The sequence below is a fragment of the Narcine bancroftii genome, chromosome 2, assembly GCF_036971445.1.
Source record: "Narcine bancroftii isolate sNarBan1 chromosome 2, sNarBan1.hap1, whole genome shotgun sequence".
NCBI classification, from domain to species: domain Eukaryota; kingdom Metazoa; phylum Chordata; class Chondrichthyes; order Torpediniformes; family Narcinidae; genus Narcine; species Narcine bancroftii.
In genome coordinates, this window is record NC_091470.1 from 173,344,363 (window position 1) to 173,370,642 (window position 26,280).

A 26,280-nucleotide genomic window follows, 5' to 3' on the forward strand; every position below is an offset into this window, starting at 1 on the left:
AGGGGCTCCACTAATACTGTGACCACAAAGGGATTTTGGGCACCTGGAGTGAAACACAAATTATCTGCAGATGCTGTTATGAGAGCAAAAACATGGAGGAACTCAGTAGGTCTTGCAGTGTCCAGAGGAGGTAAAGACTTATAACTGACGCTTTGGGCTTGAGCCTTGAAGGACTCAGGCCCGAAACACCGGTGATGTATCTTTACCTCCTATCAACGCTGTGGGACCTGCCGAATTCCTCCAGCATTTCTGTGTTTTGGTCATGGAGAGATCATCCCAACTCTTTAATCCACTGGTGTGGTCAGATGGAGCCCCAGTTTCACGTTATGTGTGACAGATCAGACCTTAAAGGGTCAGAGTGAGTTTGGAGTAAACAAATGAGGCTCGGGGGAAGTCATGTGATGGAGTAGTGGCCGGTCGGGGAACTCCAGCCCTCTCCGGAAAAGTTTAAAAAAAACAGAGAAAACACAAAGGCACAAACACGAAAATTAAAATAAAGTGAAAGTAAAGGTGGGAATAAAATGGCAATGAAGAAAGAAAAGTCGAAAGCAACGGGAAGAAGAGAAGAAGACATCAGAAGAAGAAGGTGAAGGCCTTACCTGTCCGAGGAGGCCCGCTGTGGAGAGAGAAGCCCGCTCCCTCAGGTCAGTCAAAGTCCCGAGCTCGGGACTACAAAAATGGCTCACGGAGCTAAGCAAAAGTGCGCAACCGCGCATGACAAAAAAAACACTGACAGGAGGGGAGACCAGCTGAGGAGTCGATCTCCACAGCTGAGAATGACAGCCACAACACAACAAGAGGAAAACATAGAAAATAATGAGAACAAGAAAGAAGAGAGTAAAAAGAAATCAAAGAAACAACAGATGACCAACCCAGAGGAGAAGAAGAGGAAGAACACAGAGAAATGGAAGAAGAAGGGAAGGGCAAGACAATGGATATATATTTTTTAAAAGAATATATGGAATCAGTAAAAGAATGGCAATCACAAGAATTTAGTGAAATAAAAAGAATTAAAAGTGCAGAAGAAAAAATGAATAGATTAGAGATGGTCATGTCAGATATAGGAAAAAGAGTGGACAAGGTGGAAGAACAAGAAACAGCCGTAGAAATGGAAGTAGAGGACTTAAAAAAGAAATTAGAAGAATCTAATAAAAAAGTTAAAGTGACACAAGAGCTGTTAGCTCAGAAGATAGATATAATGGAAAATTATAATAGAAGAAATAATATAAAGATAGTGGGCCTTAAGGAAGATGAAGAAGGCAAGAATATGAGAGAATTTATAAAAGATTGGATCCCCAGGGTCCTAGGAAGACCAGAATTACAGGAAGAAATGGAAATAGAAAGGGCACATAGAACATTAGCCCCTAAACCACAACCACAACAAAATCCAAGATCCATTTTAGTAAAATTCCTAAGATATACAACAAGAGAAAATATATTGGAGAAAGCAATGAAGAAAATAAGAGAAGACAAAAAGCCACTGGAATACAAAGGTCAAAAAATATTTTTCTATCCAGATATAAGTTTTGAACTCCTGAAGAAGAGGAAGGAGTTTAATACAGCAAAATGATCCTTTGGAAAAAAGAATATAAATTTATGCTAAAGTATCCAGCAGTACTTAAAATAGTTATTCCAGGGCAGCAAAACAGACTATTCTCGGAACCAGAAGAAGCACGAAAATTTGCAGAACAACTACAAAACAGACAGAGAGATGAAGACATTTAACGAGAGCAAAAATGACCACGAACTATATGTATGTGTGTATATGGGTATATATATATATTTGTGTGTATGTATATATGTGTGTACATGAGTGTATGTGTATTTAAAAGAAAATATATAGAGTATAGATAAGAATTAATAAGGGAAAGAAAGGGAAGAGAGGAAGTAAGGAAGGAATTAAGAGAGTGACCTTTGTTGTATATGAAAATTAAAGTCTTTTCTGGGGGGGGCTGGGTGGGGAGGAGTTACAGTCACTACGAAATCAGTTGACGCTTGCGAGTGAATTCGCAAATCCAAATGGAGAGGGGAGATGTGATTGCCCGACAAGGGATAAAGGGCAACTCAGGAAGGGGAGGGGATAGTGGGGTTAAAGAAATTTTAGATAGGAGAATAAGGGAAATGTTTGATGTTTTAGAAATGTTGTCTTATAAAGTGTTCAAAAAAAGAAAGCAGAAATGGATAAGAAGGAAAGGTGATGATGAGGAAACAGAAAGGAAAGATAAACAAAGTATGAAATGGCTATGTTGAACTATATGACTTTAAATATTAAAGGAATACATAACCAAATCAAAAGGAAGAAACTGCTAAATTTATTGAAAAAAGAAAAAATTGATATAGCATTCGTGCAAGAAACACACTTAACTGAATTGGAGCACAAGAAATTAAAGAGAGATTGGATAGGACATGTAACAGCAGCGTCATATAATTTAAAAGCTAGAGGAGTAACTATATTAATCAGTAAAAATGTACCAATTAAAATAGAAGAGGAAATAATAGATCCAGCAGGGAGATATGTAATGATAAAATGTCAGATATATTCGGAGTTTTGGAATTTACTCAATGTATATTCACCTAACGAAGAAGATCAAAAATTTATACAAGATATTTTTTTGAAGATAGCAGACACGCAAGGGAACATACTAATAGGAGGGGATTTCAACCTTAATTTCGATTCAAACATGGATAAAGCTGGGAAAAAAAATTAACAGAGAGAACAAAGTAACCAAATTTATAATTAAATCGATGCAAGAAATGCAACTTTTGGATATATGGAGGAAACAACACCCAAAAGAAAAGGAATATTCATATTATTCGGGTAGACATAAAACATACTCAAGAATAGACCTATTCCTGTTATCAGCTCGCTTGCAAGACAGAGTTAGGAAAACAGAATATAAAGCTAGAATATTATCGGATCACTCACCCCTGATATTGACAATAGAGTTAGAGGACATCCCTCCAAGAAAGTATAGATGGAGATTAAACTCCATGCTACTTAAAAGGCAGGATTTTAGAGAATTAATTGAAAGGCAAATTAAAATGTACTTTGAAATAAATACGGAATCAGTGAAAGATAAGTTTATACTATGGGATGCAATGAAAGTGTTCATCAGAGGGCAAATAATAAGTTATGTAACCAAGATGAAGAAGGACTACAATCAGGAAACAGAGCAGTTGGAAAGGGAAATAGCAAATATAGAAAAAGAATTAGCAATGAAGGAAGACACAACTAAAAGAAGAGAATTGGCAGATAAAAAAATAAAATATGAAACACTACAAACATATAAGGTGGAGAAGAACATAATGAAGACAAAACAGAAATATTATGAACTAGGAGAAAAAACGCACAAAATTCTAGCGTGGCAGCTTAAGACAGAACAAACTAAGAGAATGGTATTGGCATCAAGGAAAAAAAACAAACAAATCACATATAATCCAACGGAGATTAATGAAAACTTCAGAGAATTCTACGAACAATTATACCAAACTGAAAATGAAGGGAAAGAAGACAAAATAGATGAATTTTTAACTAAAATTGAACTACCGAAATTTCAAACAGAGGAACAAAATAAATTAACAGAACCATTTGAAATAGAAGAAATACAGGAGATAATAAAAAAAACTACCGAATAATAAAACACCAGGAGAGGATAGATTCCCAATACAATTCTATAAAACATTTAAAGATTTATTAATTCCTCCCCTCCTGGAAGTAATCAACCAGATTGATAAAACACAAAGCTTACCAGATTCATGCAAAACAGCAATATTTACAGAAATACCAAAGACAGGGAAAGATCCACTCGCACCAGCGTCATAGAGACCAATATCTTTACTTAACACAGATTATAAGATAATAGCTAAACTATTAGCAAACACATTAGCCGACTATGTACCAAAAATAGTAAATCTAGACCAAACTGGATTTATTAAAAAAAGACGAACAACAGACAATATTTGTAAATTTATTAACTTAATTCATGCAGTAGAAGGAAATAGAGCTCCAACAGTAGCGGTTGCTTTAGACACAGAGAAGGCCTTTGACAGAGTAGAATGGAATTATTTATTCAAAATACTACAAAAATTCAGCTTTCCAGAGAAATATATTAATTGGATTAAAGCATTATATAAGGGGCCATTGGCGAAAGTGACAGTAAATGGATATATATCAAAACAATTTAACTTAAGCAGATCAACAAGGCAGGGATGTCCACTATCGCCCTTATTGTTCGCGTTAGCCATAGAACAACTAGCAGAACTGATAAGAACAGAAAATAAAATAAAAGGGATAAAAATAAAAGACAAGGAATGTAAAATCAGTTTATTTGCAGATTACGTTATAGTATACTTAACAGAACCAGAAATATCAATAAAAGAATTAGATAAGAAATTGAAGGAATATGGAGAAGTGTCAGGATACAAAATTAACGCAAATAAAAGTGAAGCAATGCCAATGAATAATGCGGATTTCTCAAAATTTAAGAAAGAATCACCATTCAGATGGCAAATGCAAGCAATGCGATACCTAGGTATACAAATAAATAATAACCTTGGCCATCTATATAAACTCAATTATTATCCACTAATGAAAAAATTACAAGACGACTTAGAGCATTGGAAAGACTTACCACTAACACTAATAGGAAGGATAAACTGTATTAAAATGAACATTTTCCCAAGGATACAATACCTATTTCAGGTATTGCCAATAAACTTGACAGAGAAATTCTTCAAAGAGTTAAAGAAAATAATAAGGAAATTTTTATGGAAAGGGGGGAAACCGAGGATAGCACTAGATAAATTAACAGAATGGTAATAAACAAGGAGGTTTACAACTGCCAAACTTTAAAAATTATTATAGAGCCGCACAATTAAGATACCTATCAGATTTTTATCAAACAAGGGAAAAGCCAGATTGGACTAGATTAGAACTAGATAAAATAGGGGAGAAGATCCCTGAACATATATTATATAAATGGGATGAAAAATTGGTACAACGTAGGAATTCACAAGTATTACATCATCTACTCAATATTTGGAAGAAGATTCATGTAGAAAGGAATAAAACAAATTACCAACTACCAAAACTAATACTGACCTTTCCTTTAGAGAATGGGAGAAAAAAGGGATCAAAAGAATAGAAAATTGCTTTTCGGGAAATAAATTATTATCCTTTGAACAAATGAAGGATAAATATAATAACTCACGATACAGTGTTGGCATACTACCAACTGAAATCCTACTTGAAGGACAAATTGGGAAGCAGTCTGAGGTTACCAGAGGGAAGTAATTTTGAATATGTGATTACAGACACAATGATAATCAAAAAATTTGTAACAAACATGTATATTAAACTACAAGAAAAGGAGAATGAGGAAACAAATGGTAAAACTAAACAAAAATGGGAACAAGATCTAAACATAAAAATAAAGAAAGAAACATGGGAGGTTATGCTCAGGAACTATGAGAAATACAATAAATACGAGGTTACGTATGATACAATATAACTGGATACACAGGCTATACATTACACCTCAAAAGTTAAATAAATGGGACCCAACAGTATCTGACAGATGTTTTCGCTGCAAAAAGGAAATGGGAACAACAACTCATGCAATATGGACATGTGAGAAAGTGGAAAAATTTTGGAAAGATCTAAACCAGATATTTAATAAAATCACAAAAAGTAATATACCAAAAAACCCAGAGATCTTCCTCCTAAGTAACATAAAAAACAAAGAATTTGGACTTGATTTGGATGGTGCACAAAAAAGATTTGTTATGATAGCCCTAGCTGTAGCAAAAAAAATGTATTATGTCAGCCTGGAAATAGAAGATAACTTGAGAATACAACAATGGTATATAGAAATGAATAAATGTATTCCATTAGAAAAAATAACCTATAATTTAAGAAATAATATTACAATATTTGAACAAATATGGGAGTCATACATGAAACATAATAGAGAAAACCTACCGGGGACATCTACCATCTAAAATGACAGAAGGAGAAGAGAATGAAAAGAATTGACTCAGTGGAATTTCTTGTTTATTTTTATTGAGTGACAACATTGTTTGACGGGTTTAATGTATCTTAGATTCTGAACTTTAAATGAATGGGAGGGGAGGTAGGGAGGATGGGATGGGAAGAGGGAGGGGGGGGAGAAAACAACACTATATATTTAAAAAGGAAAATGTATGTATCTTGATCAATGTGGTTTATAGTGTGAAAAATTTAAAAAATTTTAAAAGTGAGGCTCGATCCCACAATGACCTACCAGGGTGTCCACCCTGCCATCATTTGCAGGTCTGAGTTCAGGAGCCAGCAGGCAGAGATGTGGGAATGTCTAGGTGGCAGCAGTGGAGTCAGGGAACACGGGATTGATGGGAGTGGGCTCCCTCTCCAATGGATCCAGATCAGCCTCGTGCTTGAGGGGGAGGAATGATCAACATCCAGGATCCAGTGGGAACGGTTTCAGTCCGTGCTGTCGGCGAAGAGGGTTGTCGAGCACAGGAGGGCTGAACAGGGCAGCTGGATAAGATGGGCTCCCCCCTGGATCTGACAGCAGTAGCTCCCCTCAGGATCTGAAGCCCTCCACCAGGCCAAGTGAATCGGGGCTCAACTTCAACACCCAGGGTCACTGGAGAGGCAACGAGGGCCCAACCACTGCCCGTCTCTGAAGTGACTTTCTCTTTCCTTTTTAATTATGGCACGGTTGGCGTAGTGGATAGTGCAACACTGTTAGGGCACCAGCGATCTGGACCTGGGTTCGAATCCCATTCTGTCTGAGTTTGTACGTTCTCCCCGTATTTGCGTGGGTTTTCCTCAGGTTTTCTCCCACCGTTTGAGACGTAAAGGGGATTGTAGATTAATTGGGTGCAAATTGAGCAGCACGGACTTGTGGGCCGAAAGGGCCTGTTACTGTGCTGTAGGTCTAAATTTAACATTTAATTTAAATTTAAAGATGGCTCCGGAGCGTGGCCATTCTTCATTCGCCTTTGCACATGAAAAGAAAGCTTCTCCCTTCATCTTGGAACACCTGACAATAATAAATAAATCCAAAGCTAACATTTATGCTGCTTCAAGTTTTCAACATCAAAGCCACAATCAGAGGTTAGGGCACGATAATGACCCAACGTACAGGGTAACGAGGCTCAGGGACTGATGGGAGTGCTGGCGGGAGTGGAGTTCAGTGTTGGTTAAGAGGGGGATCTCTTATTCTGTATCCCTCATTGTGTGGAGATCCCATGTTACCGAGCTACAGATGCAATGATCACAGAAGCTACTGGGCAGTTTTACAGTGGTCTGGTGTGTCATTCTGCAACTTGCAAAATCTGAGGTATTGATGGGATGAGTTTGTCTGCTTAGGATCTGGACCATCAATGGAGGAGAAGGGGGTCGACCAGTTTGGACTTAAGCCAGGAGCCCTGGATGAAGAGTGGACCCAATGGAGGAGGTGGGAAGGAGGGGGTGGGGAGAAGAACAGGAGCAAGGGAGAGGCCCAAGCCTGCCTCTCCTTCTGGTTACAATGGAGGGAAATGGGTTGGTTAGTGCAACGCTGTAACAGCACCAATGAACCAGGTTCAAATTCCCTGCTGTCTATAAGAGATTGTATGTTCTCCCCACGACTGGCATGGGTTTCCTGTGGATGTTCCAGTCTCCTCCCACGTTGCAAAGATATACAGGGTAGTAGGTTATTTGCCATGTATTTGGGCAGCTTAGGCTCATGGGCCAGTAAGGACTATGCCTGCCCTGTACCTCAGAATTAAGGCTGAGAGAAGACTGGTTAGAGATCTAAACATTCACATGTCCGATCTCCCAGCACCAGAAGCAGTCGACGACCCTGAGGCCGGGGGATGCTGACCAGAAGCGGGGGCACTAGGTCAATGAAAGAAACATCCCGACTCCTACGTTAAGGATTCACTCTTGTATGGAATGGACGTTAAACTCTTTGTTGCATGTAACTTTTCAAAATGACCATCGGACATCACAACGGCGCAGCACATTGAACTACTTCTCCAGCAGCCAGTTCGATCCAACCTCAGGTGTTGTCAGTTGAGTTTGAACATCTCCGTGAATTTACACTTCCCAGGGTATAAGTGGGAAACAGAAAACCACACGACATCCTCTAGACCTGCTGGATCTTCTCCGGTCTTCAGCAACAAATTAAACATGTCTGTCAAGGCCCTCCCTACCTTCCCATCACGTTCTGGTCTGGACCTGGAGATTTATCCACCTTGGCACAGTAAAACTCACGGCATCCAGCTTCTATGGGGATTGGTAGACATCGGTTAAGAGAATTCACCGGTTGCTTGAGTTTGTGTGTTGTGTGGATTGGTGAACTGGCCAGTAGGGGGCGCCGAATGCTAAACTTTTGTATTTTTTACCTATTTATTTCTGCAATATTTTTTGCCGGTTGCTTGAATTCTGGATAATGGGGATTTTACTGTATCATTTAAAATTGATGTCACCACTTCACTACAGTTGCTAATGTGCCCAAGGCCATCTTCAGTTACCACCCTCCCCTCCCACTCCTGCTTATCCTGCTCCACTCTCAACACAATCTCACAATATTCATTCTAGATCTTCCCCAGCTCCTGTGGGTCTTGATCAGTGGTCCTCAACCTTTTCCCACTCGTATACCCTATGCCATCGGAGCTCTGTTATCAGTAAGGGATTGCTTACGGTGGTATGTGGTGGCAAGGGAAGGTTGCTGTAGACTCAAATGTTACTGAAATATTTTGCTTGAGAAAAATTGTCATTGGCCCATTTCCTATGCAGTTATGAAACCATCCACATAATGAGTCAATGAGGTACGATTAAAACAGTGGTTTTCAAACTTTTTCTTTCCACCTACATACCACCTTAAGCAATCCCTTCCTAATCACAGAGCACCGATGGCATAGAGATTACTTAAAGTGGTATGTGAGTGGAAAGAAAAAGGTTGAGAACCACTAGTCACATGGACTCCACTCCTGATCCAATTCTTTTCCTGGTCTCTCTTTTGTTGTTTTTAATACAAAATAGTTTTGAATTCTCCCTTGCGCTGTCTGCCAAGCTATCTGAAAACCTCTTGCACCCTTCCTTCTTTCCTCCTACATTTTTCGCCAGTCTGCTACTGTAGTCTACACCCTTGTGGGGTCGTCTCCCAGGCTGCGGCGCTCCAGAAGATTCTCTCAAATCTGATCTGTGCCTTCTCTTTCTTTCTGACCTGTGTCTCTACATCTCTGGTTGACCAGTGTTCCTTGACCTTGCCATTCCTGCCCATTATCAGACTAGGAATATTTATCGTGGGCCTTCCTTATCACTCTTAAATGAGTCCCATTTGACCAAATTATTGTTACTCTCAAATATTTGTGTCCAGTCAACTCTTCAACGTCAAATTATCTCCCACCCTCCAGGTCCTTCAATATCCTCTCAAAAGACCATTGCAATATCTCTTTGACTAATATTGCAACTATCCACCTCTCTTCCCACTGTTCCTCCAACCACGTCTCCATTATGGCTCACATCCCATTGTTCTGTACCTTTCCACACCCTAAGCTCGTCCTGTCAGCCTTTTGGTGTCAAAACAAACATTACCAAGTTCATCTGTCTTGCCCGTCTTCCCCCATCCTTCTCTGACGCGCTCCCTTTGCCTGTCCTCCACCATCCTGCTCTAACGTACTCCCTTTGCCTGTCCTCCAACATCCTTCTCTGCTCTAATGCACTCCCTTTGCCACCCTACTGGCTTTAACATTTTTAGTTCCCGCCTCTCTCTCTCCATCTTAGATCCTAACCCTCTGCTACACTAGCTGAAAGCCTCTGCAGATTCAGATTTATTGTAAAGTACATACACGACACCATATACAACTCTGAGATTCTTTTTCCTGTGGGCACGGCAGAATTACCACTAATTGGTAGTGCAAAAAAACCGTACACAGCGAAAACATGTAAACAAAGAACTGTAAACAGATAACAAATGTAAACAAACTGTGTGCAATACAGAGAGAATTTTAAAAAGTGCACAAGTAAGAGTCCTTGCTGTTGAGAAGCCTGGCAGTGGAGGGGTAGCAGCTGTTTCTGAAGTCTTGGGGCACCTAGACCTCTTTCCTGATGACAGTACTTCAACACCCGTCCTCCACGATGTTTCTCTGCTCTAACGCACTTCCTTTGCCATCCGGAGTGGCCTTAACATTTTTAGTTCTTCTCTCTCCACCTTAGATCTTAACCTCCTGCTGGGCTAGCTGAAAGCCTCCTGTGGGGAGTCTACCAAATCTTCCCACAAGAAAACCGGTACCTGTCCCAGCTCTGGAGTATTTTGTGTTTCTGCGAGGGCTTTCTCTTCCCTAGAAGAAATCCCAATCGGTCACAAATCTGAACCCCTCACTCCTGCACCAACGATCATCCTATTGGCACATGGCAATGGCAGAATTCCAGGGACCACCAGGGAGGCCCAAGATTCCTTTCCTATCATGTAGTAAATACACAAAATGTGTCAAATTTTGCCTCCACCAAATACACAAAAAGATGCCACTAGCCTGGTTACCCCACCAATGAGAAAGAGAAGCAAAACAGAGTCCCTTCAGAGACACTGAGTGTCTGTGGATTTGCCTCCTGCAGCCTCTGAAGCTTGCACGGCTTCCTGTCCAATCCAGCAGTGACCCAGAGCTCCCAGTTCTGGATGTACAATATGATCAGGAAATTCTCAGTGCCTAGGTCCCTTCAGGAGCTCTGTTCCCCATTGGCTCCCTCACAGATCTTGGTCCCCATCCCTGGTTCCCATGAGTGCGTCTCCAGCAGCCTATGGCCTGGTTTAAGCCCTTCATCCTTCGACTCCCTTGCTGCTCTGCTGCTGTGGTCTCCTCCCCTGTGGGGTTGTCTTCCAGGTTGGGATGTTCTCCTGCTTCTCATGTCCTGCACCAGTCCACCTGGAGCCCAGACCTGCCATGGACTACCATTAAACATGGGTGTTGACATCTCAGGAATCTATAGTTCCTCTAGGTTTTATTTACATGTATATATATTTACATATTTGTATATATATTAAAAAATCAGCTGCCTCTTCTACAGACTGTTTAGAGATTTAAGCACCACAACCGGCCAGAAGGACCTACAGATTAGCATTGTGACCCCACTCTCCCTCTCCCAGGTCCGCACCTCCATATTTTTGGGCCAGATTCCTGCATTGACTGAGCTCCTGATATTTTTTTTGCAGCTCATCCCATTCCCGATCCTCATCCTTGGTACCACAACTTGTACGCCATCCTCAAGACCCTTGTCTTGGTCACAGAATCTCCTGTCTGTCCCACTCTATCAAGTCCCCTGTCTATCGCTCTCCTCTCCGCACCCTCCCATTCCGCACCACCATTACTGAAGGGGATGGCCACAGTGCTGCCAAGTGGCACATCTTCTTTCTTTGGCTTGGCTTCGCGGACGAAGATTTATGGAGGGGGTAAAAGTCCACGTCAGCTGCAGGCTCGTTTGTGGCTGACAAGTCCGATGCGGGACAGGCAGACACGGTTGCAGCGGCTGCAGGGGAAAATTGGTTGGTTGGGGTTGGGTGTTGGGTTTTTCCTCCTTTGCCTTTTGTCAGTGAAGTGGGCTCTGCGGTCTTCTTCAAAGGAGGTTGCTGCCCGCCAAACTGTGAGGCGCCAAGATGCACGGTTTGAGGCGATATCAGCCAACTGGCGGTGGTCAATGTGGCAGGCACCAAGAGATTTCTTTAGGCAGTCCTTGTACCTTTTCTTTGGTGCACCTCTGTCACAGTGGCCAGTGGAGAGCTCGCCATATAACACGATCTTGGGAAGGCGATGGTCCTCCATTCTGGAGACGTGACCCACCCAGCGCAGCTGGATCTTTAGCAGCGTGGACTCGATGCTGTCGACCTCTGCCATCTCGAGTACTTCGACGTTAGGGATGAAAGCGCTCCAATGGATGTTGAGGATGGAGCGGAGACAACGCTGGTGGAAGCGTTCTAGGAGCTGTAGGTGATGCCGGTAGAGGACCCATGATTCGGAGCCGAACAGGAGTGTGGGTATGACAACGGCTCTGTATACGCTGATCTTTGTGAGGTTTTTCAGTTGGTTGTTTTTCCAGACTCTTTTGTGTAGTCTTCCAAAGGCGCTATTTGCCTTGGCGAGTCTGTTGTCTATCTCATTGTCGATCCTTGCATCTGATGAAATGGTGCAGCCGAGATAGGTAAACTGGTTGACCGTTTTGAGTTTTGTGTGCCCGATGGAGATGTGGGGGGGCTGGTAGTCATGGTGGGGAGCTGGCTGATGGAGGACCTCAGTTTTCTTCAGGCTGACTTCCAGGCCAAACATTTTGGCAGTTTCCGCAAAGCAGGACGTCAAGCGCTGAAGAGCTGGCTCTGAATGGGCAACTAAAGCGGCATCGTCTGCAAAGAGTAGTTCACGGACAAGTTTCTCTTGTGTCTTGGTGTAAGCTTGCAGGCGCCTCAGATTGAAGAGACTGCCATCCGTGCGGTACCAGATGTAAACAGCGTCTTCACTGTTGAGGTCTTTCATGGCTTGGTACAGCATCATGCTGAAGAAGATTGAAAAGAGGGTTGGTGTGAGAACACAGCCTTGCTTCACGCCATTGTTAATGGAGAAGGGTTCAGAGAGCTCATTGCTGTATCTGACCCGACCTTGTTGGTTTTCGTGCAGTTGGATAATCATGTTGAGGAACTTTGGGGGACATCTGATGCGCTCTAGTATTTGCCAAAGCCCTTTCCTCCTCACGGTGTCGAAGGCTTTGGTGAGGTCAACAAAGGTGATATAGAGTCCTTTTTTTTGTTCTCTGCACTTTTTTTGGAGCTGTCTGAGGGCAAAGACCATGTCAGTAGTTCCTCTGTTTGCGCGAAAGCCGCACTGTGATTCTGGGAGAATATTCTCGGCGACACTAGGTATTATTCTATTTAGTAGAATCCTAGCGAAGATTTTGCCTGCAATGGAGAGCAGCGTGATTCCCCTGTAGTTTGAGCAGTCTGATTTCTCGCCTTTGTTTTTGTACAGGGTGATGATGGTGGCATCACGAAGCTCCTGAGGCAGTTTTCCTTGGTCCCAACAAAGCTTGAAAAACTCATGCAGTTTGACATGCAGAGTTTGGCATACATCACCGATAACGCCACACTGATGTAAGTTCTTGATTTCAGTGGGTATTGGAGGTTTGGATTCAGGCTCAGGTTCCTGACGGTTTGAACTATGGAAAATCCACAGACATTCAGTGACCCTGGGGTGGGGGAAGACTCTTTTACCTCTGCCTCCCTCCCTCCCTCTCTCTCTCTCTCTGACTGCAAGGGCCACCAGGCAATTCTAATGGCAAATCTTTGTCTACCTTAATGCAACAAAAGACAATCTTGGGTAATATTACATTTCAGTTTCATTCCATGATAATAAATAGTATCTAATTAAGCACAGGAAACTAGGGCTGTGGACAGGAGCTCCACCAGCTGTGCCACCCAGAACTACTTTACGTCCTTTAGTAGTCAATCAGTAGACAAATACATTATTTTAAGGGCGGTACAGTTGGCAGAACCCGGGATTCAAATCCCTCACTATCTGTAAGGAGTTGGTACGTTCTCCCTGTGTCTGCATGGATTTTCCCGGGGGCTTCAGTTTCCTCCCAGCCTTCAATATGTACCGGGGGGTTGTCGGTTAATTGGGGGTAAATTGGGCGGCACGGATTTGTGGGCCAATATGGCCTGTTATCACGCTATATGTCTAAACATTTTTTTTTAATTGTATTTGAATTTTAAAAATGTTAAAGTGCATGGAGGATAGATCAAGATGGGATGATTACTTATTACCATCAAGTAATTGAGCCACACACCTTGCAGGAGGATGACTGGGGCACGGTCCTTCTGTTGTTGCATTTTACAAGTCTTCCATACAATTATAGTGATCAGAACCACAGAGGAGAGGCCAAGGATGACAGGGATAATGATGATCCCATCGTTTATCCCGTTCACATCTGGAGGGGGAAGGAAGAGAAGCATCAGCTGTGTTGGTGAAAAGAAAAACAAGACACAGGTGCTGGAATGCAAAATAAACAGGAAACCACGCCCGTCCCGGGCTGATGCAGGCTCTCAACCCAATATGTGGACTCGCACCATCTGCCTCCACAGTTGCTGCCTGGATGGCTTTGTTTTATTTTTAATTGAATTTTTGATTCCGAAATATTAGGGATCAGATCCTGGTGATTTGAACTACAATGGTGGAAAGGGACGTTATCAATATTTGTTAAATAGGAATTGAAAAGGCGGCTCTAAGAATTGTGCTATGACTCCGTGTTCTAATATTGACGCATAACAGACAAATCACAAAACCACAAATCCATAGAAAACAATTCGACAATAATGTGGTTATTAATGGTAATTATTGAGGAGGAAAGATCTGCTGTCTTCTAAGTAGTGCCCTGAAATCTTTATGTCAATTTCAAAACACAAGATCCTTACGGATCAGGACAGGGAGATGTCGAGACATCTTTCTTGGAAAGATTTTGAATGAGGGGGTCATTTTAATCAGTTTTGGGAATGGAACATGTAGGAGCAGAAAGGAGAAATTTAAAAAGTAAAACACGAAAGTCTGCAGATACCGTGGTTGAAGTAAAAACACCAAACTGGAGAAACTCAGCAGGTCGAACAGTGACCTTTATAGAGCAAAGGTTAAAAAAAAATACATGACTGACATTTCGGGTTGAGCCCTTCATCGGGGGTATGGAAAAATGTCACCAGGTGTTCAAACAAGAGGTTTGGTGGGGGGGGGGGGTGGTGAGGAGTTTGGTGGGAGTGTTGATGCAAAGGCAGGAGGTGATAGGTGGAGAAGGGACCGCAGCAATCAAGGGGAGGAGAGATGGGTGGGGAAAGGGAGAGTGAAGGGAGGGAGGATAACTGGAAAGGGGAGGGGGGTGGGGAGAAGAGGAGAGCAGGTTAGCAGATACTGGAAAAGTCAATGTTAATACTATTTGGCTGGAAAGCACAGACGGGAAATCAGGTATTGTTCCTCCAATTTGCGGGTGGTCTTGATGGGACAGTGTAAAAGGCCATGGACAGACACACGAGTGTGGAATGTGACACAGAACTGAAATAGTTGGCTACTGGGAGATCTTGGCCTCTGAAGGTGCTCAGCGAAGTGATCTCCCCATCTGCACACAGTCTCTCTGATAGAGGAATTCTCTAACCTGAAGAGTATTTGGGGCTGGGTCACTGGTGGGTTTGAAGATGAAGTAAATTCATTCCAGTAAGAGAGCTGAGGGCCATGGGAAACCAGCACAAAATAGCAGAGCAGGCTGGAGAGGCCAGGTGGTGTCTTCTGGCCCCTGTATGAGAATGTTGAACCGCTAAAACAGACGAGGACAGTTCACCAGACAGGCCTCGCATCCCCGGTTCCACGATGAAGAGACTTGACCAGGAAGCTTGTTAAGCTGTGGGTCTGTGTACAGAGCAATGAAGTCGTAGAAAGTAACATTTGAAATTAAGGAACAGACTTACTGCATCGATTGGAGGCACTGAAATTGCAGTGCACGGTCATTAGAATGAATCACACAGCGACTGGACCTGAAAAACATTAAAGTATCAACAAATAGAGTCATGGATGCAACACAGATACAGGGCCCTCAGCACAGAGTCTGGGCCCAGCCTCACATTCACAATTGCCCTACCCAACTGGATTTCATTCCCCCCCCCCCCGGATGTCACCACCCACCTATCACCACTGGTAATTTTCAGCAGTTGATTAATCTATCAATCCGTGAGTCTCTGGGAGGTGGAAGTTATCCGAGGACATGCCAACTCTGTGGTCACTGGAGCCAAAGTGGGGGGGGTGGGAAGGAAGCTGCATCATGTGCACTACCTGGAAATGGAATTGATTCTGGCTTCAGCTACTCTGCAGTTCGAAGGCGGACATTTCCGAGAAGCAGCGCAGTGGACCAGGTAAACTGTCCGAAGGAAGGTGGGGCGGGATTACCAAGGGCCAAAATTCAATCTGCTGTGGGCTTTTCCAGACACTTCCCACCGACAGAAGAGAAATATAAGTTTTTGTTCACAAATGCAAAAAAAAAAATTTTTTCCCCGATATTCATTTCCTGCCTCCTCGACCAGGCAAAATCCAGAGGGGACTGTGGACTTAGGAGGAAGGGAAACCACTCTCCACCCACACATCAATGGGTCTTTGGTGTGAATGCCTATTCTGGACTTGTAATTCCTCATTAGTCAGGAAGGTGCCGTAGTTCTAAGGGCAAGGCTAATGGCCTCCATCTTGACAACATCACAACTGAGCGTGGGTTGAAAGCATCGGACTGGAAGTCAATGCAGAGGATCAGTAAAACAGCCGAGAAGGTCACTGGGGCTTCCCTTTCCTCCACTGAAGACATTCACTGACAGCGTTACTTAAATAAGATATTGCAGCAGCCCACGGGCCACTCCGCGGGCCGACAAGGGAAAGGCCGTTGAACAAACAGCACACGGGATGAGACACCCACTCCCTTAGGTAATAGTGGTTGAATCGACCAATCACCGCCAGCAGATCATAGGGGGTCCAATCTGGGCCTGTGGATTCAGGACAGCCAATCGGCAGCCAGCCCTGCCCCAGTGGTGACTCAGCCGGCTGCCAATAAAAGGCAGAGCTGTAGCCTAATAAAGTGAGTGTTGATTACACTCCTTTCGTGTGAAAGATTTTCTTCAGTCTCGAGCTATAACTAAACGATAGCTCAAAGATTGATTGAGGATCCTGACTACCAGCAGGAAGAAGGGAAAAACAAAGAGAGAGCGAGACAGCGAGAGAAAATAGAAAGGTCAAATCTATACTATATAACAAGACTGACATTTGACTAACAGACACTAAATATGTTCCAACATACCTACAAATTTGACTTAAAGACAGACTTAGGAGCGGATCTCGCTCGTAACCCAGGATCTGCCTGTATATATTTTTTAAGTGATTGTTGTGCATTGTGTGACTATGTGTATGCACCAAGGTTGTGAGAAACGCTGTTTTGTCTGGTTATATATGTATCGTCAGAGGATAATAAACTTGAGGTGGGTAGCTTGCTATAGAGAGCGAGTTCTGCCCTGGCCCCTTCCCCAGCTCTGTTGCCCTTTTCGAATACCTACCACCTGATCTGCTGAAGCCGGGCCTCATGAGAAAGCACATCGCCATTCTGTTAGTGTTTCCTTGCTTTCGCCGTCCCCTTCCCAGAGCAACTGCTTTCCCATTCCAAGAACCAGCTCTTCCATCCAACAGCAAGACGCTAATGCCCACCCCAAAAGCAAATGGTCTCACTCTTGTGGCCCTGCAAGAGTCAGCACACAGCAGTGTTGCTGTCGGGGCTGCTCCTTCGTGGCGGCAGAGACCCGGGTCCAATCCTGACAGCCGGCGCATTCCAGGTGGAGTTTCATTGTTTTCCTCGTAATCTTGTGGGGTTTCCCTGGGGGCTCTAATGCCAGGAGAATAGGATGCAGTGAAAATTAGTGGACCAGATTCTTTTGTGAATCAGCATAGACTTGATGGGCTGAAGAGTGTCCTTTGGTGTGGTAATCTGAAGCAGCATGCTGAATGCCTGTCTGATTGCAGCACCAGGGCTCGATGAAATTTATTCAACTCCATTCACCATTTAAATAATTCACCCTTCACAGAAGCCTCTCTTTTGTCTGCCCATCTGTGCATCGAATCTCAACATATCCATCGTCCTATTGGTGGTGCCAATTCTAAAATGGGCACCCAGTAACAAAACCGAAACTCCGAGCTGCACATCATTCGGGTGGGGTGGAGGAGCCTCCACCTTGCCTGATGTGGAATGAGAGGAGCTCCTCACTGGAATTAGATCAATATTTCTGGTGGCCCGGTGTTTGCAACTACAATAAACCTTCTGGTATCCGGCACCTATGAAGATTGGTAGATGCTGGATAAGTGAATTTGCCAGTTGCTTGAGATTGCAATGGATTGTCCAGCTGACCACTAGGGGGTGCCAATTTTAAACTTTTGTGCTTTTTAACCTATTAATTTTACCCCTTTTTTTGCCGGTTGCTTGAATTGCAGATCACGGGGATTTTACTGCATATTTGGCAGAACCCTGAAAACATCTGATCCAGAGACCGAACCCATGCTTTCCCAATGAATAGCTAAACACGTTACGTCCGGCCACGGACCATAGAACTTGCCTTGGGCCCACAAAGTGGGCACTAATGAACAGGAAACCATTTACATTTGAACCTTTTAATTCTCCCCACATACCTATCAACCTCCCACCCCCCCCAAATTCGGCCACTCACCGACACACTTGGGTAAATTTTACCATCATCGATTCACTTCCCAACTTGCATGTCTTCCCAACATGGACGTGAAAGGAAACCCACGCGGTCGCAGGAAGAGCGTGCAAACGCCACACAGGTTGCACCAGAGGGCCAGGAGTGGTGAGACCGCAGCTTTATCCGCTTCCCCACTGTGCCATCTCGAATTTGAAATCTCATTCATCCAACCCAACTGGGGTCGTCACGAGCTGTTCCCTGAGGACAATGGAAACCATCGGCTTTCTGATTAGCCTCTGTCTTGAATATTTCCATCAGCTCCATTCCCCTTTCCTCGCCTGCCCTCCCATCTCCCTACTCACCATCTCAACGGCCCCACCTGATATTGTTCACCCTAAAATTTCAAAATCTCCACTCCATGCTACAAACCCCAGTTTACTAGGGTGGACCCGGGACAGCAGAGACACAGCACTGCTTTGAGGCATTCAACTGCTTGGTCCTAATGCCAGCAGCTCCATGCAGGCATTAAACAGCCAGTGAAAGGAGCCGAGAGTTTTAGAAACTAAAACCCTGCAACCGCTGGTCTGTGCCAAGGCTGGCGTCGCCTGTGCTTGGCAGCGGCCACGAGGGGGTTGCAGACTCTGGGGAGCCGCGAACTGATGCAGGGCACCGGAAATGGAGAACACCCTGCGTTGAGAAGGGGAAGCCGAAGAGACAGCACTGTAGGACAGACCAGTGAGCGGCACAGTGGCTGAGGGGCCCACACAGGCTGCTGGCGACTCACAGCGATGGGGCTTGCATGGACTCATGGGAACCAGGTATTGGAGCCGGGATTCAAGAAGGGGCTTGGGCTCGGAAGGCTTCCTTTTCATACTGGAGGTTTCGATCTGGAGCCCGGGTTACTGATGGATCAAACAGGAATCTTTGCAGCCGCAGAGGCTGTGGAGCGCTGGAGACACACCACAACTCTGAAAGGATTTTCTTTTCCCTCTTTCACTCGTATTGTAAGGGGAGGGCAGGGCAACAATAATGACTTGGTCTACCTTATGGTGGGCAGAAGGCAATTTTGTGTAATATTACACGTTCATGACAATAAATGAACCTTGAATCATTGGAGCCAAGGTAGACTTTAGTGTAACCACGTTACACTCCTTCTCATACCAATACAACTGCTTGAGGGATCTGTGACGGGTCCTGACAGTCTAACCAGTGCTTTGTACATAGTGGGCCTGTGTAATTTAAATTATATTTACATCAAGGTAGTCTGATTTCTCGCCTTTTTTTTTGTACAGGTTGATGATGATGGCATCACGAAGGTCCTGAGGCAGCTTTCCTTAGTCCCAGCAGAGTACGAAAAACTCATGCAGTTTGGTATGCAGAGCTTTGCCGCCAGCCTTCCAGACTTCTGGGGGGATTCCATCCATACCTGCTGCTTTCACCATTTAAATAATTCACCCTTCACAGAAGCCTCTCTTTCGTCTGCCCATCTGTGCATCGAATCTCAACATATCCATCGTCCTATTGGTATCAGACTGCTCAAACCGCAGGGGAATCTCACTGCTCTCCATTGCAGGCAAAATCTTCGCTAGGATTCTCCTTAATAGACTAATACCTAGTGTCGCCAAAAATGTCCTCCCAGAATCACAGTGTGGCTTTCGCGCAGAGGAACTACTGACATGGTCTTTGCCCTCAGACAGCTCCGAGAAAAGTGCAGAGAACAAAACAAAGGACTCTACATCACCTTTGTTGACCTCACCAAAGTCTTCGACACTGTGTGCAGGAAAGGGCTTTGGAAAATACTGGAGCGCCTTGGATGCCCCCCCAAGTTCCTCAACATGGTTATCCAACGGCACGAAAACCAACAAGGTCGGGTCAGATACAGCAATGAGCTCTCCGAACCCTTCTCCATTGACAATGGCGTGAAGCAAGGCTGCGTCCTTGCACCAACCCCCTTTTCAATCTTCTTCAGCATGATGCTGTACCAAGCCATGAAAGACCTCAACAATGAAGACGCTGTTTACATCCGGTACCGCACGGATGGCAGTCTCTTCAATCTGAGGCGCCTGCAAGCTCACACAAAGACACAAGAACAACTTGTTCATGAACTGCTCTTTGCAGACGATGCTGCTTGAGTTGCCCATTCAGAGCCAGCTCTCCAGCGCATGATGTCCTATTTTACGGAAACTGCTAAAATGTTTGGCCTGGAAGTCAGCCTGAAGAAAACTGAGGTCCTCCGTCAGCCAGCTCCCCTCCATGACTATCAGCCCCTCCCCACATCTCCATTGGGCACACAGAACTCAAAACGGTCAACCAGTTTACCTACTTCGCCTATACCATTTCATCTGATGCAAGGATTGACAAAGAGATAGACAACAGACTCGCCAAGGCAAATAGCGCCTTTGGAAGACTACACAAAAGAGTCTGGAAAAACAACCACCTGAAGAAACACACAAAGATCAGCGTGTACAGAGCCATTGGCATACCCACGCTCCTGTTCGGCTCCGAATCATGGGTCCTCTACCGGCATCACCTACGGCTCCTAGAATGCTTCCATCAGCGCTGTCTCCGCTCCATCCTCAACATTCATTGGAGTGACTTCATCACCAACATCGAAGTACTCGAGCTGGCAGAGTCCGCAAGCATTGAATCCACGCTGCTGAAGACCCAACTGCGCTGGGTGGGTCACGTCTCCAGAATGGAGGACCATCGGCTTCCCAAGATCGTGTTATATGGCGAGCTCTCCACTGGCCACTGAGACAGAGGTGCACCAAAGAAGAGGTACAAGGACTGCTTAAAGAAATATCTTGGTGTCTGCCACATTGACCACCGCCAGTGGGCTGATATCGCCTCCAACCGTGCATCTTGGCGCCTCACAGTTCGGCAGGCAGCAACCTCCTTTGAAGAAGACCACAGAGCCCACCTCACTGACAAAAGACAAAGAAGGAAAAACCCAACACCCAACCCCAACCAACCAATTTTCCCTTGCAACCACTGCAACCGTGCCTGCCTGTCCCGCATCAGACTTGTCAGTCACCAATGAGCCTGCAGTAGACGTGGACATACCTCTCCATAAATCTTCGTCCGCGAAGCCAAGCCAAAGAAGAAACATCAAGGTAGAAGCGAATTCTGGCCACGTACATCAACTACCCCCAAAATAACCTACAACCCTCTACATTTTGGAGGGTGGGAGGAAACTGGAATATCCAGGGAAAACCCATGCAGGTCACAGGGAGAACGGACAAATTCCTTACAGACAGCACTGGTTTTGGCCTGAGTCGCTGCATCGTTCTAAATGCCACGTTACCGTGCTAATCCTGTCATCCAAATGCAAAAGCTACCTTGCAGTTGACCGTTGTGATTACCTGCCCATAAATCATAAGGACTTCAAAACATACAGTAATCACCCTGCCTCCTCTTGACAAAGGCCATCACCAGCAGAATTTCTGTGACTATCTGCTTTGAAATTATGATCAGAAAGCACAAAGCTAGAAATAACTCAGCCCGGCAGCATTTGGGGAGGGAAACATCAGGTCCATGACCTTGCAGTAAAACTTACATTTATGATCCATGTCAGTAACACAACAACCTTGTTCCCAATTCAATAAAACCCCTAGTATCTGGAATTCAACCAACCGGCAAAAACAAAATTGAGGAAAATAAAGAATAAAAGCATTAATTGCAAAAGTAAATGTTCCCTGAAGTAATGCATGAACCTTTGGTGAAGATGGGAGCCAATATTCAGCCACCGGAGGGAGGGCCTTGGTCAGGCTTTGCTCGTAGCAGCTGTTTGAATAAAGTTTTGTGAAACAGCGATAGTGTCGCCCAGGATGAAGAGCTGTTTAATGCTGCTCGCCGTTGGGGCAACTCTCTTAAAGTGTCTCCTTATCCCTTCTTAGCAAGAGTTGCCACAGTCAGAGGTTTTATCTGTAAACTTGTGGGGGGGGGGGTTTAATTATCTATAATCCAATTATTCATCTTTCAGGCAGCTCCGTGGAGGGGGAGGAATCTGCAGATGCAGCGACAGTTAAATGTTTTCAAAGAATGTGACAAATAAAGAAAATGGTTTACAGTATATTCATGCAAATGAAGTTTATTTAGTGTAAGTATAGTCTAGTATTTTTGTCTGTTAAACTGTTTATTCTTAATACAGGTGCATTAGTTAGGAATTAGAAGAACAAGTCTCATGCAACTGGAAAATACATTTATCCAGCATCTACCAATCCCCCTAGGTGCTGGATAACAGGGGTTTCGCTGTACTTTCTCCAGGATACATTGCATGATGACTTCTCCCCAGTCTGGAAACCATTTATTCAGCACGACTCTCCACTTCTTGTCCTGACCAAATTATTTTAAGCATCTACCAAATACCGGTCGAAAGTCCACTCATATGACATTAATCACACCAAATTTTACCACTCTCCTTTATCGCTTTTAAATTGATCAAGTTGTCTTTACCAATCTGTGCCATTCCTTTCTGTGTCCCAATCTTCCATTGGCGTTGAAAAGAATGGAGCGGGCATTTACTTATTCAATGTTGTTATCTACTATTGACACATCTACGCTTCTCCCTCTCAAGATCATGGATACAATCGTTGCTACGTTGGGATACTATCCATGGGTTTTAAAGCTTTATTTGAATGACCTCTTCTGCAACACTTGTAATTATTTCAATATTTAAACACTTCTTCCAACATCAGTATTCATTTACATAGAATAGCTACATTTGCAGTACATGCTCAGTAGTTTCCACAGTTAAAAGGGCAGGGACATGAAACTGGTGGAAGAGAAAGCTGGAGGGTTTAGTGAAAAACTGGTCCTGAAGATTTAAAAGAAAAATTTGGATGGATACATGGATGGGAGAGGGGTGGAGCGCTGTATTCTGGGTACAGGTCAATGGGAATAGGCAGAATAGTTTGGCACAGATGAGATGGGGCAAAGGCCAGACCTGTTTCTGTGCTGTAGTGTTCAATATTCCAACATGAGGAGGAGGAGGAACTCAATGGGTTGGTGCAAGGGTAAGGAGTGTGAGTAGGGCGTGACTACTCAGCCCTTCAAGGCTGCTCTGCCCTTCAACCAGCCTGCAGCTGATCTTCAATCTCAATCCTCATTGGCTTCCCAACCCAGTTTCCTTTGATTCCAGAAATCTATTGATCTCAGTTTTTGTCTACAGTGAAGCCTCCAGCTCTCTCTGGTGAGGAGAATTCCAAAGATCTCCCATCCCCAGAGTGAAGAAACGTCTCCTCATTTCAGTTCGAAAAAGGTGGAGAGAATCAAGGGAAGAGGGTGCCCACCAAGAGAGCTGGGTGCTGGGTGGGATAGAGGTTAAGGTACAGGTGGCGATTACTTTCTTTGGCGCTCTCTCCTCTGAATACAATCTGCTTATATGGATTCGGCAGGTGTGGTGAACTGCTGTATTTCTAATTACCTGGTTCCAACTTGTCCTGTGGCCCCTCCCTCTTTGACATTTTATAAAGCATCCCACACCCTGACCCTTCCCCAGAAAGCCTGGATCACGGCACAGGATGAAGTCCTTGTCGATTGTGGATAAAAGCCTGTAAATCAGTGACTCAGACTCAGCCCCTCGAGTTATTTACTGCAAGGCAGCAGGAAAGAGGAAGACTGAGCTGCAAACTAATGCTACTCAAACACAGGTTGGTCATGTGTGTATTCTGCAATTAGCACATCTACTAAACAAACCTCCTTGGGTGAGGTTTTAAAATAATACGTGACAAACCCAACCCTTTTGATCAACTGGAGGTTCGTGCAACTTGACCAAGAAATCCTTTGACTATCAATCATATTGTTAGATTTCATTCCGAAGTGTTTAAACAAGGATATTGCACCTGCCCTGGCAGTTAAATGTCCATTAATAATTAACTTTGTGAGGTTTTTCAGTTGGTTGTTTTTCCAGACTCTTTTGTGTAGTCTTCCAAAGGCGCTATTTGCCTTGGCGAGTCTGTTGTCTATCTCATTGTCGATCCTTGCATCTGATGAAATGGTGCAGCCGAGATAGGTAAACTGGTTGACCGTTTTGAGTTTTGTGTGCCCGATGGAGATGTGGGGGGGCTGGTAGTCATGGTGGGGAGCTGGCTGATGGAGGACCTCAGTTTTCTTCAGGCTGACTTCCAGGCCAAACATTTTGGCAGTTTCCGCAAAGCAGGACGTCAAGCGCTGAAGAGTTGGCTCTGAATGGGCAACTAAAGCGGCATCATCTGCAAAGAGTAGTTCACGGACAAGTTTCTCTTGTGTCTTGGTGTGAGAGCCGTTGTCATACCCACACTCCTGTTCGGCTCCGAATCATGGGTCCTCTACCGGCACCACCTACGGCTCCTAGAACGCTTCCACCAGCGTTGTCTCCGCTCCATCCTCAACATCCATTGGAGCGCTTACACCCCTAACGTCGAAGTACTCGAGATGGCAGAGGTCGACAGCATCGAGTCCACGCTGCTGAAGATCCAGCTGCGCTGGATGGGTCACGTCTCCAGAATGGAGGACCATCGCCTTCCCAAGATCGTGTTATATGGCGAGCTCTCCACTGGCCACCGTGACAGAGGTGCACCAAAGAAAAGGTACAAGGACTGCCTAAAGAAATCTCTTGGTGCCTGCCACATTGACCACCGCCAGTGTGCTGATAACGCCTCGAACCGTGCATCTTGGCGCCTCACAGTTTGGCGGGCAGCAACCTCCTTTGAAGAAGACTGCAGAGCCCACCTCACTGACAAAAGGCAAAGGAGGAAAAACCCAACACCCAACCCCAACCAACCAATTTTCCCTTGCAACCGCTGCAATCGTGTCTGCCTGTCCCGCATCGGACTTGTCAGCCACAAACGAGCCTGCAGCTGACGTGGACTTTTTACCCCCTCCATAAATCTTCGTCCGCGAAGCCAAGCCAAAGAAAAAAAGAATAATTAACTACAGTTGAACCAATTAAATAATCTTTTGGTTATTTTCCTTGGAGTATTGAAATTGTTCAAGGTATCATATTCTTTCTTTGAATTCCAAAAACTGGAAGCTCTCCAAGATGGAATGAAACAAGAAAGACTGCAGATGCCAGGATTGTGGTCAATGTACAAGTCTCCAATATGTTTATATTGATATCCAGTTCCAAAGACACTGACAGGAGCAGAAAAGCACTAAATTATGTGTCCCTCTTAAAAGCCAGTCATTCGGGTAAAATACATTCTAAATTTTTACATTTTAAATTTAAATTTTATTTAAAATTTAGAATGTTTGTTTTGCTCCATATTGGAGAGCTCCCAGCCTTGGGATTCTAAACAAAGAACACGATGACTTAATTTAAATTTTTTTAGACATACAGCACGCTAACAGGCCTCCCGGGAAACCCCACACAGATATGGGAAGAACTTACAAACTCCTGACAGACCACATGGGATTCGAGCCCCTGGTCCCGATCATTGCACTAAACGTGCTGCCCCATTCTGTAGATGCCCATCAAGAAATTATCTTTTGGCTTTGTTTAAATTGTGCGAGAAATGATTGACAAGAGTCGGATGCACCTGGAAAAATCATCTAACTACTAAAGATAATAAAATACCCAGACCATTCAATCTCGACACGCAACTTCCTTTCAGCAAGTGCCCACAACCAGGTTACGTGCTAATGGCTTCTCCTCCAATATAATGACAAAAATACACAATTACAGCAAGGGAGGAAAGATTTCAATGGGATGATAAAGGGATTGGAGTGGGAACCTTTCCACACAGGGAGTGGTATGCACATGGAATGAGTGGTCAGAGAAGGTGGTAGAGCCGGGCCCAGTTACAATGTTGAAGAGACATTGAGACAGGGGCAAGGATGGAAAGGTTGCGAGAGACATGAGCCAAATGAAAGCTCCAATAGACAACTTGGTGGGCTTGGACGAGTCAGGGCTGAAGGGGCCTGTTTCCATGCTCAATGGCTCTAAGTGATTTCATGGGGCAGCATTGAAGAATCTGCCAAGCTGGTGGTTCTCAGCAGATCACTTCAAGGAGAATAGGTCCCATCAGATTCAATCCTGATGGATTTTTAAAATTTATTTAGCACCTGA

General features: G+C 44.2%; 1 protein-coding gene across 1 annotated transcript in view; it reads right to left on the reverse strand.

Moving 5' to 3' along the window:
- Positions 1 to 26,280, reverse strand: part of LOC138752521 (tyrosine-protein kinase STYK1) — a 207,328-nt gene that overhangs the window by 159,034 nt on the left and 22,014 nt on the right. The window contains exons 2-3 of the mRNA XM_069915324.1: positions 15,480 to 15,545; positions 13,820 to 13,960 (exon numbers count right to left, since the gene is read on the reverse strand). Of these exons, the coding sequence (XP_069771425.1) occupies positions 13,820 to 13,960; positions 15,480 to 15,519 (181 nt within the window). The 5' untranslated portion in view covers positions 15,520 to 15,545. The remainder of the gene's footprint in view (positions 1 to 13,819; positions 13,961 to 15,479; positions 15,546 to 26,280) is intronic.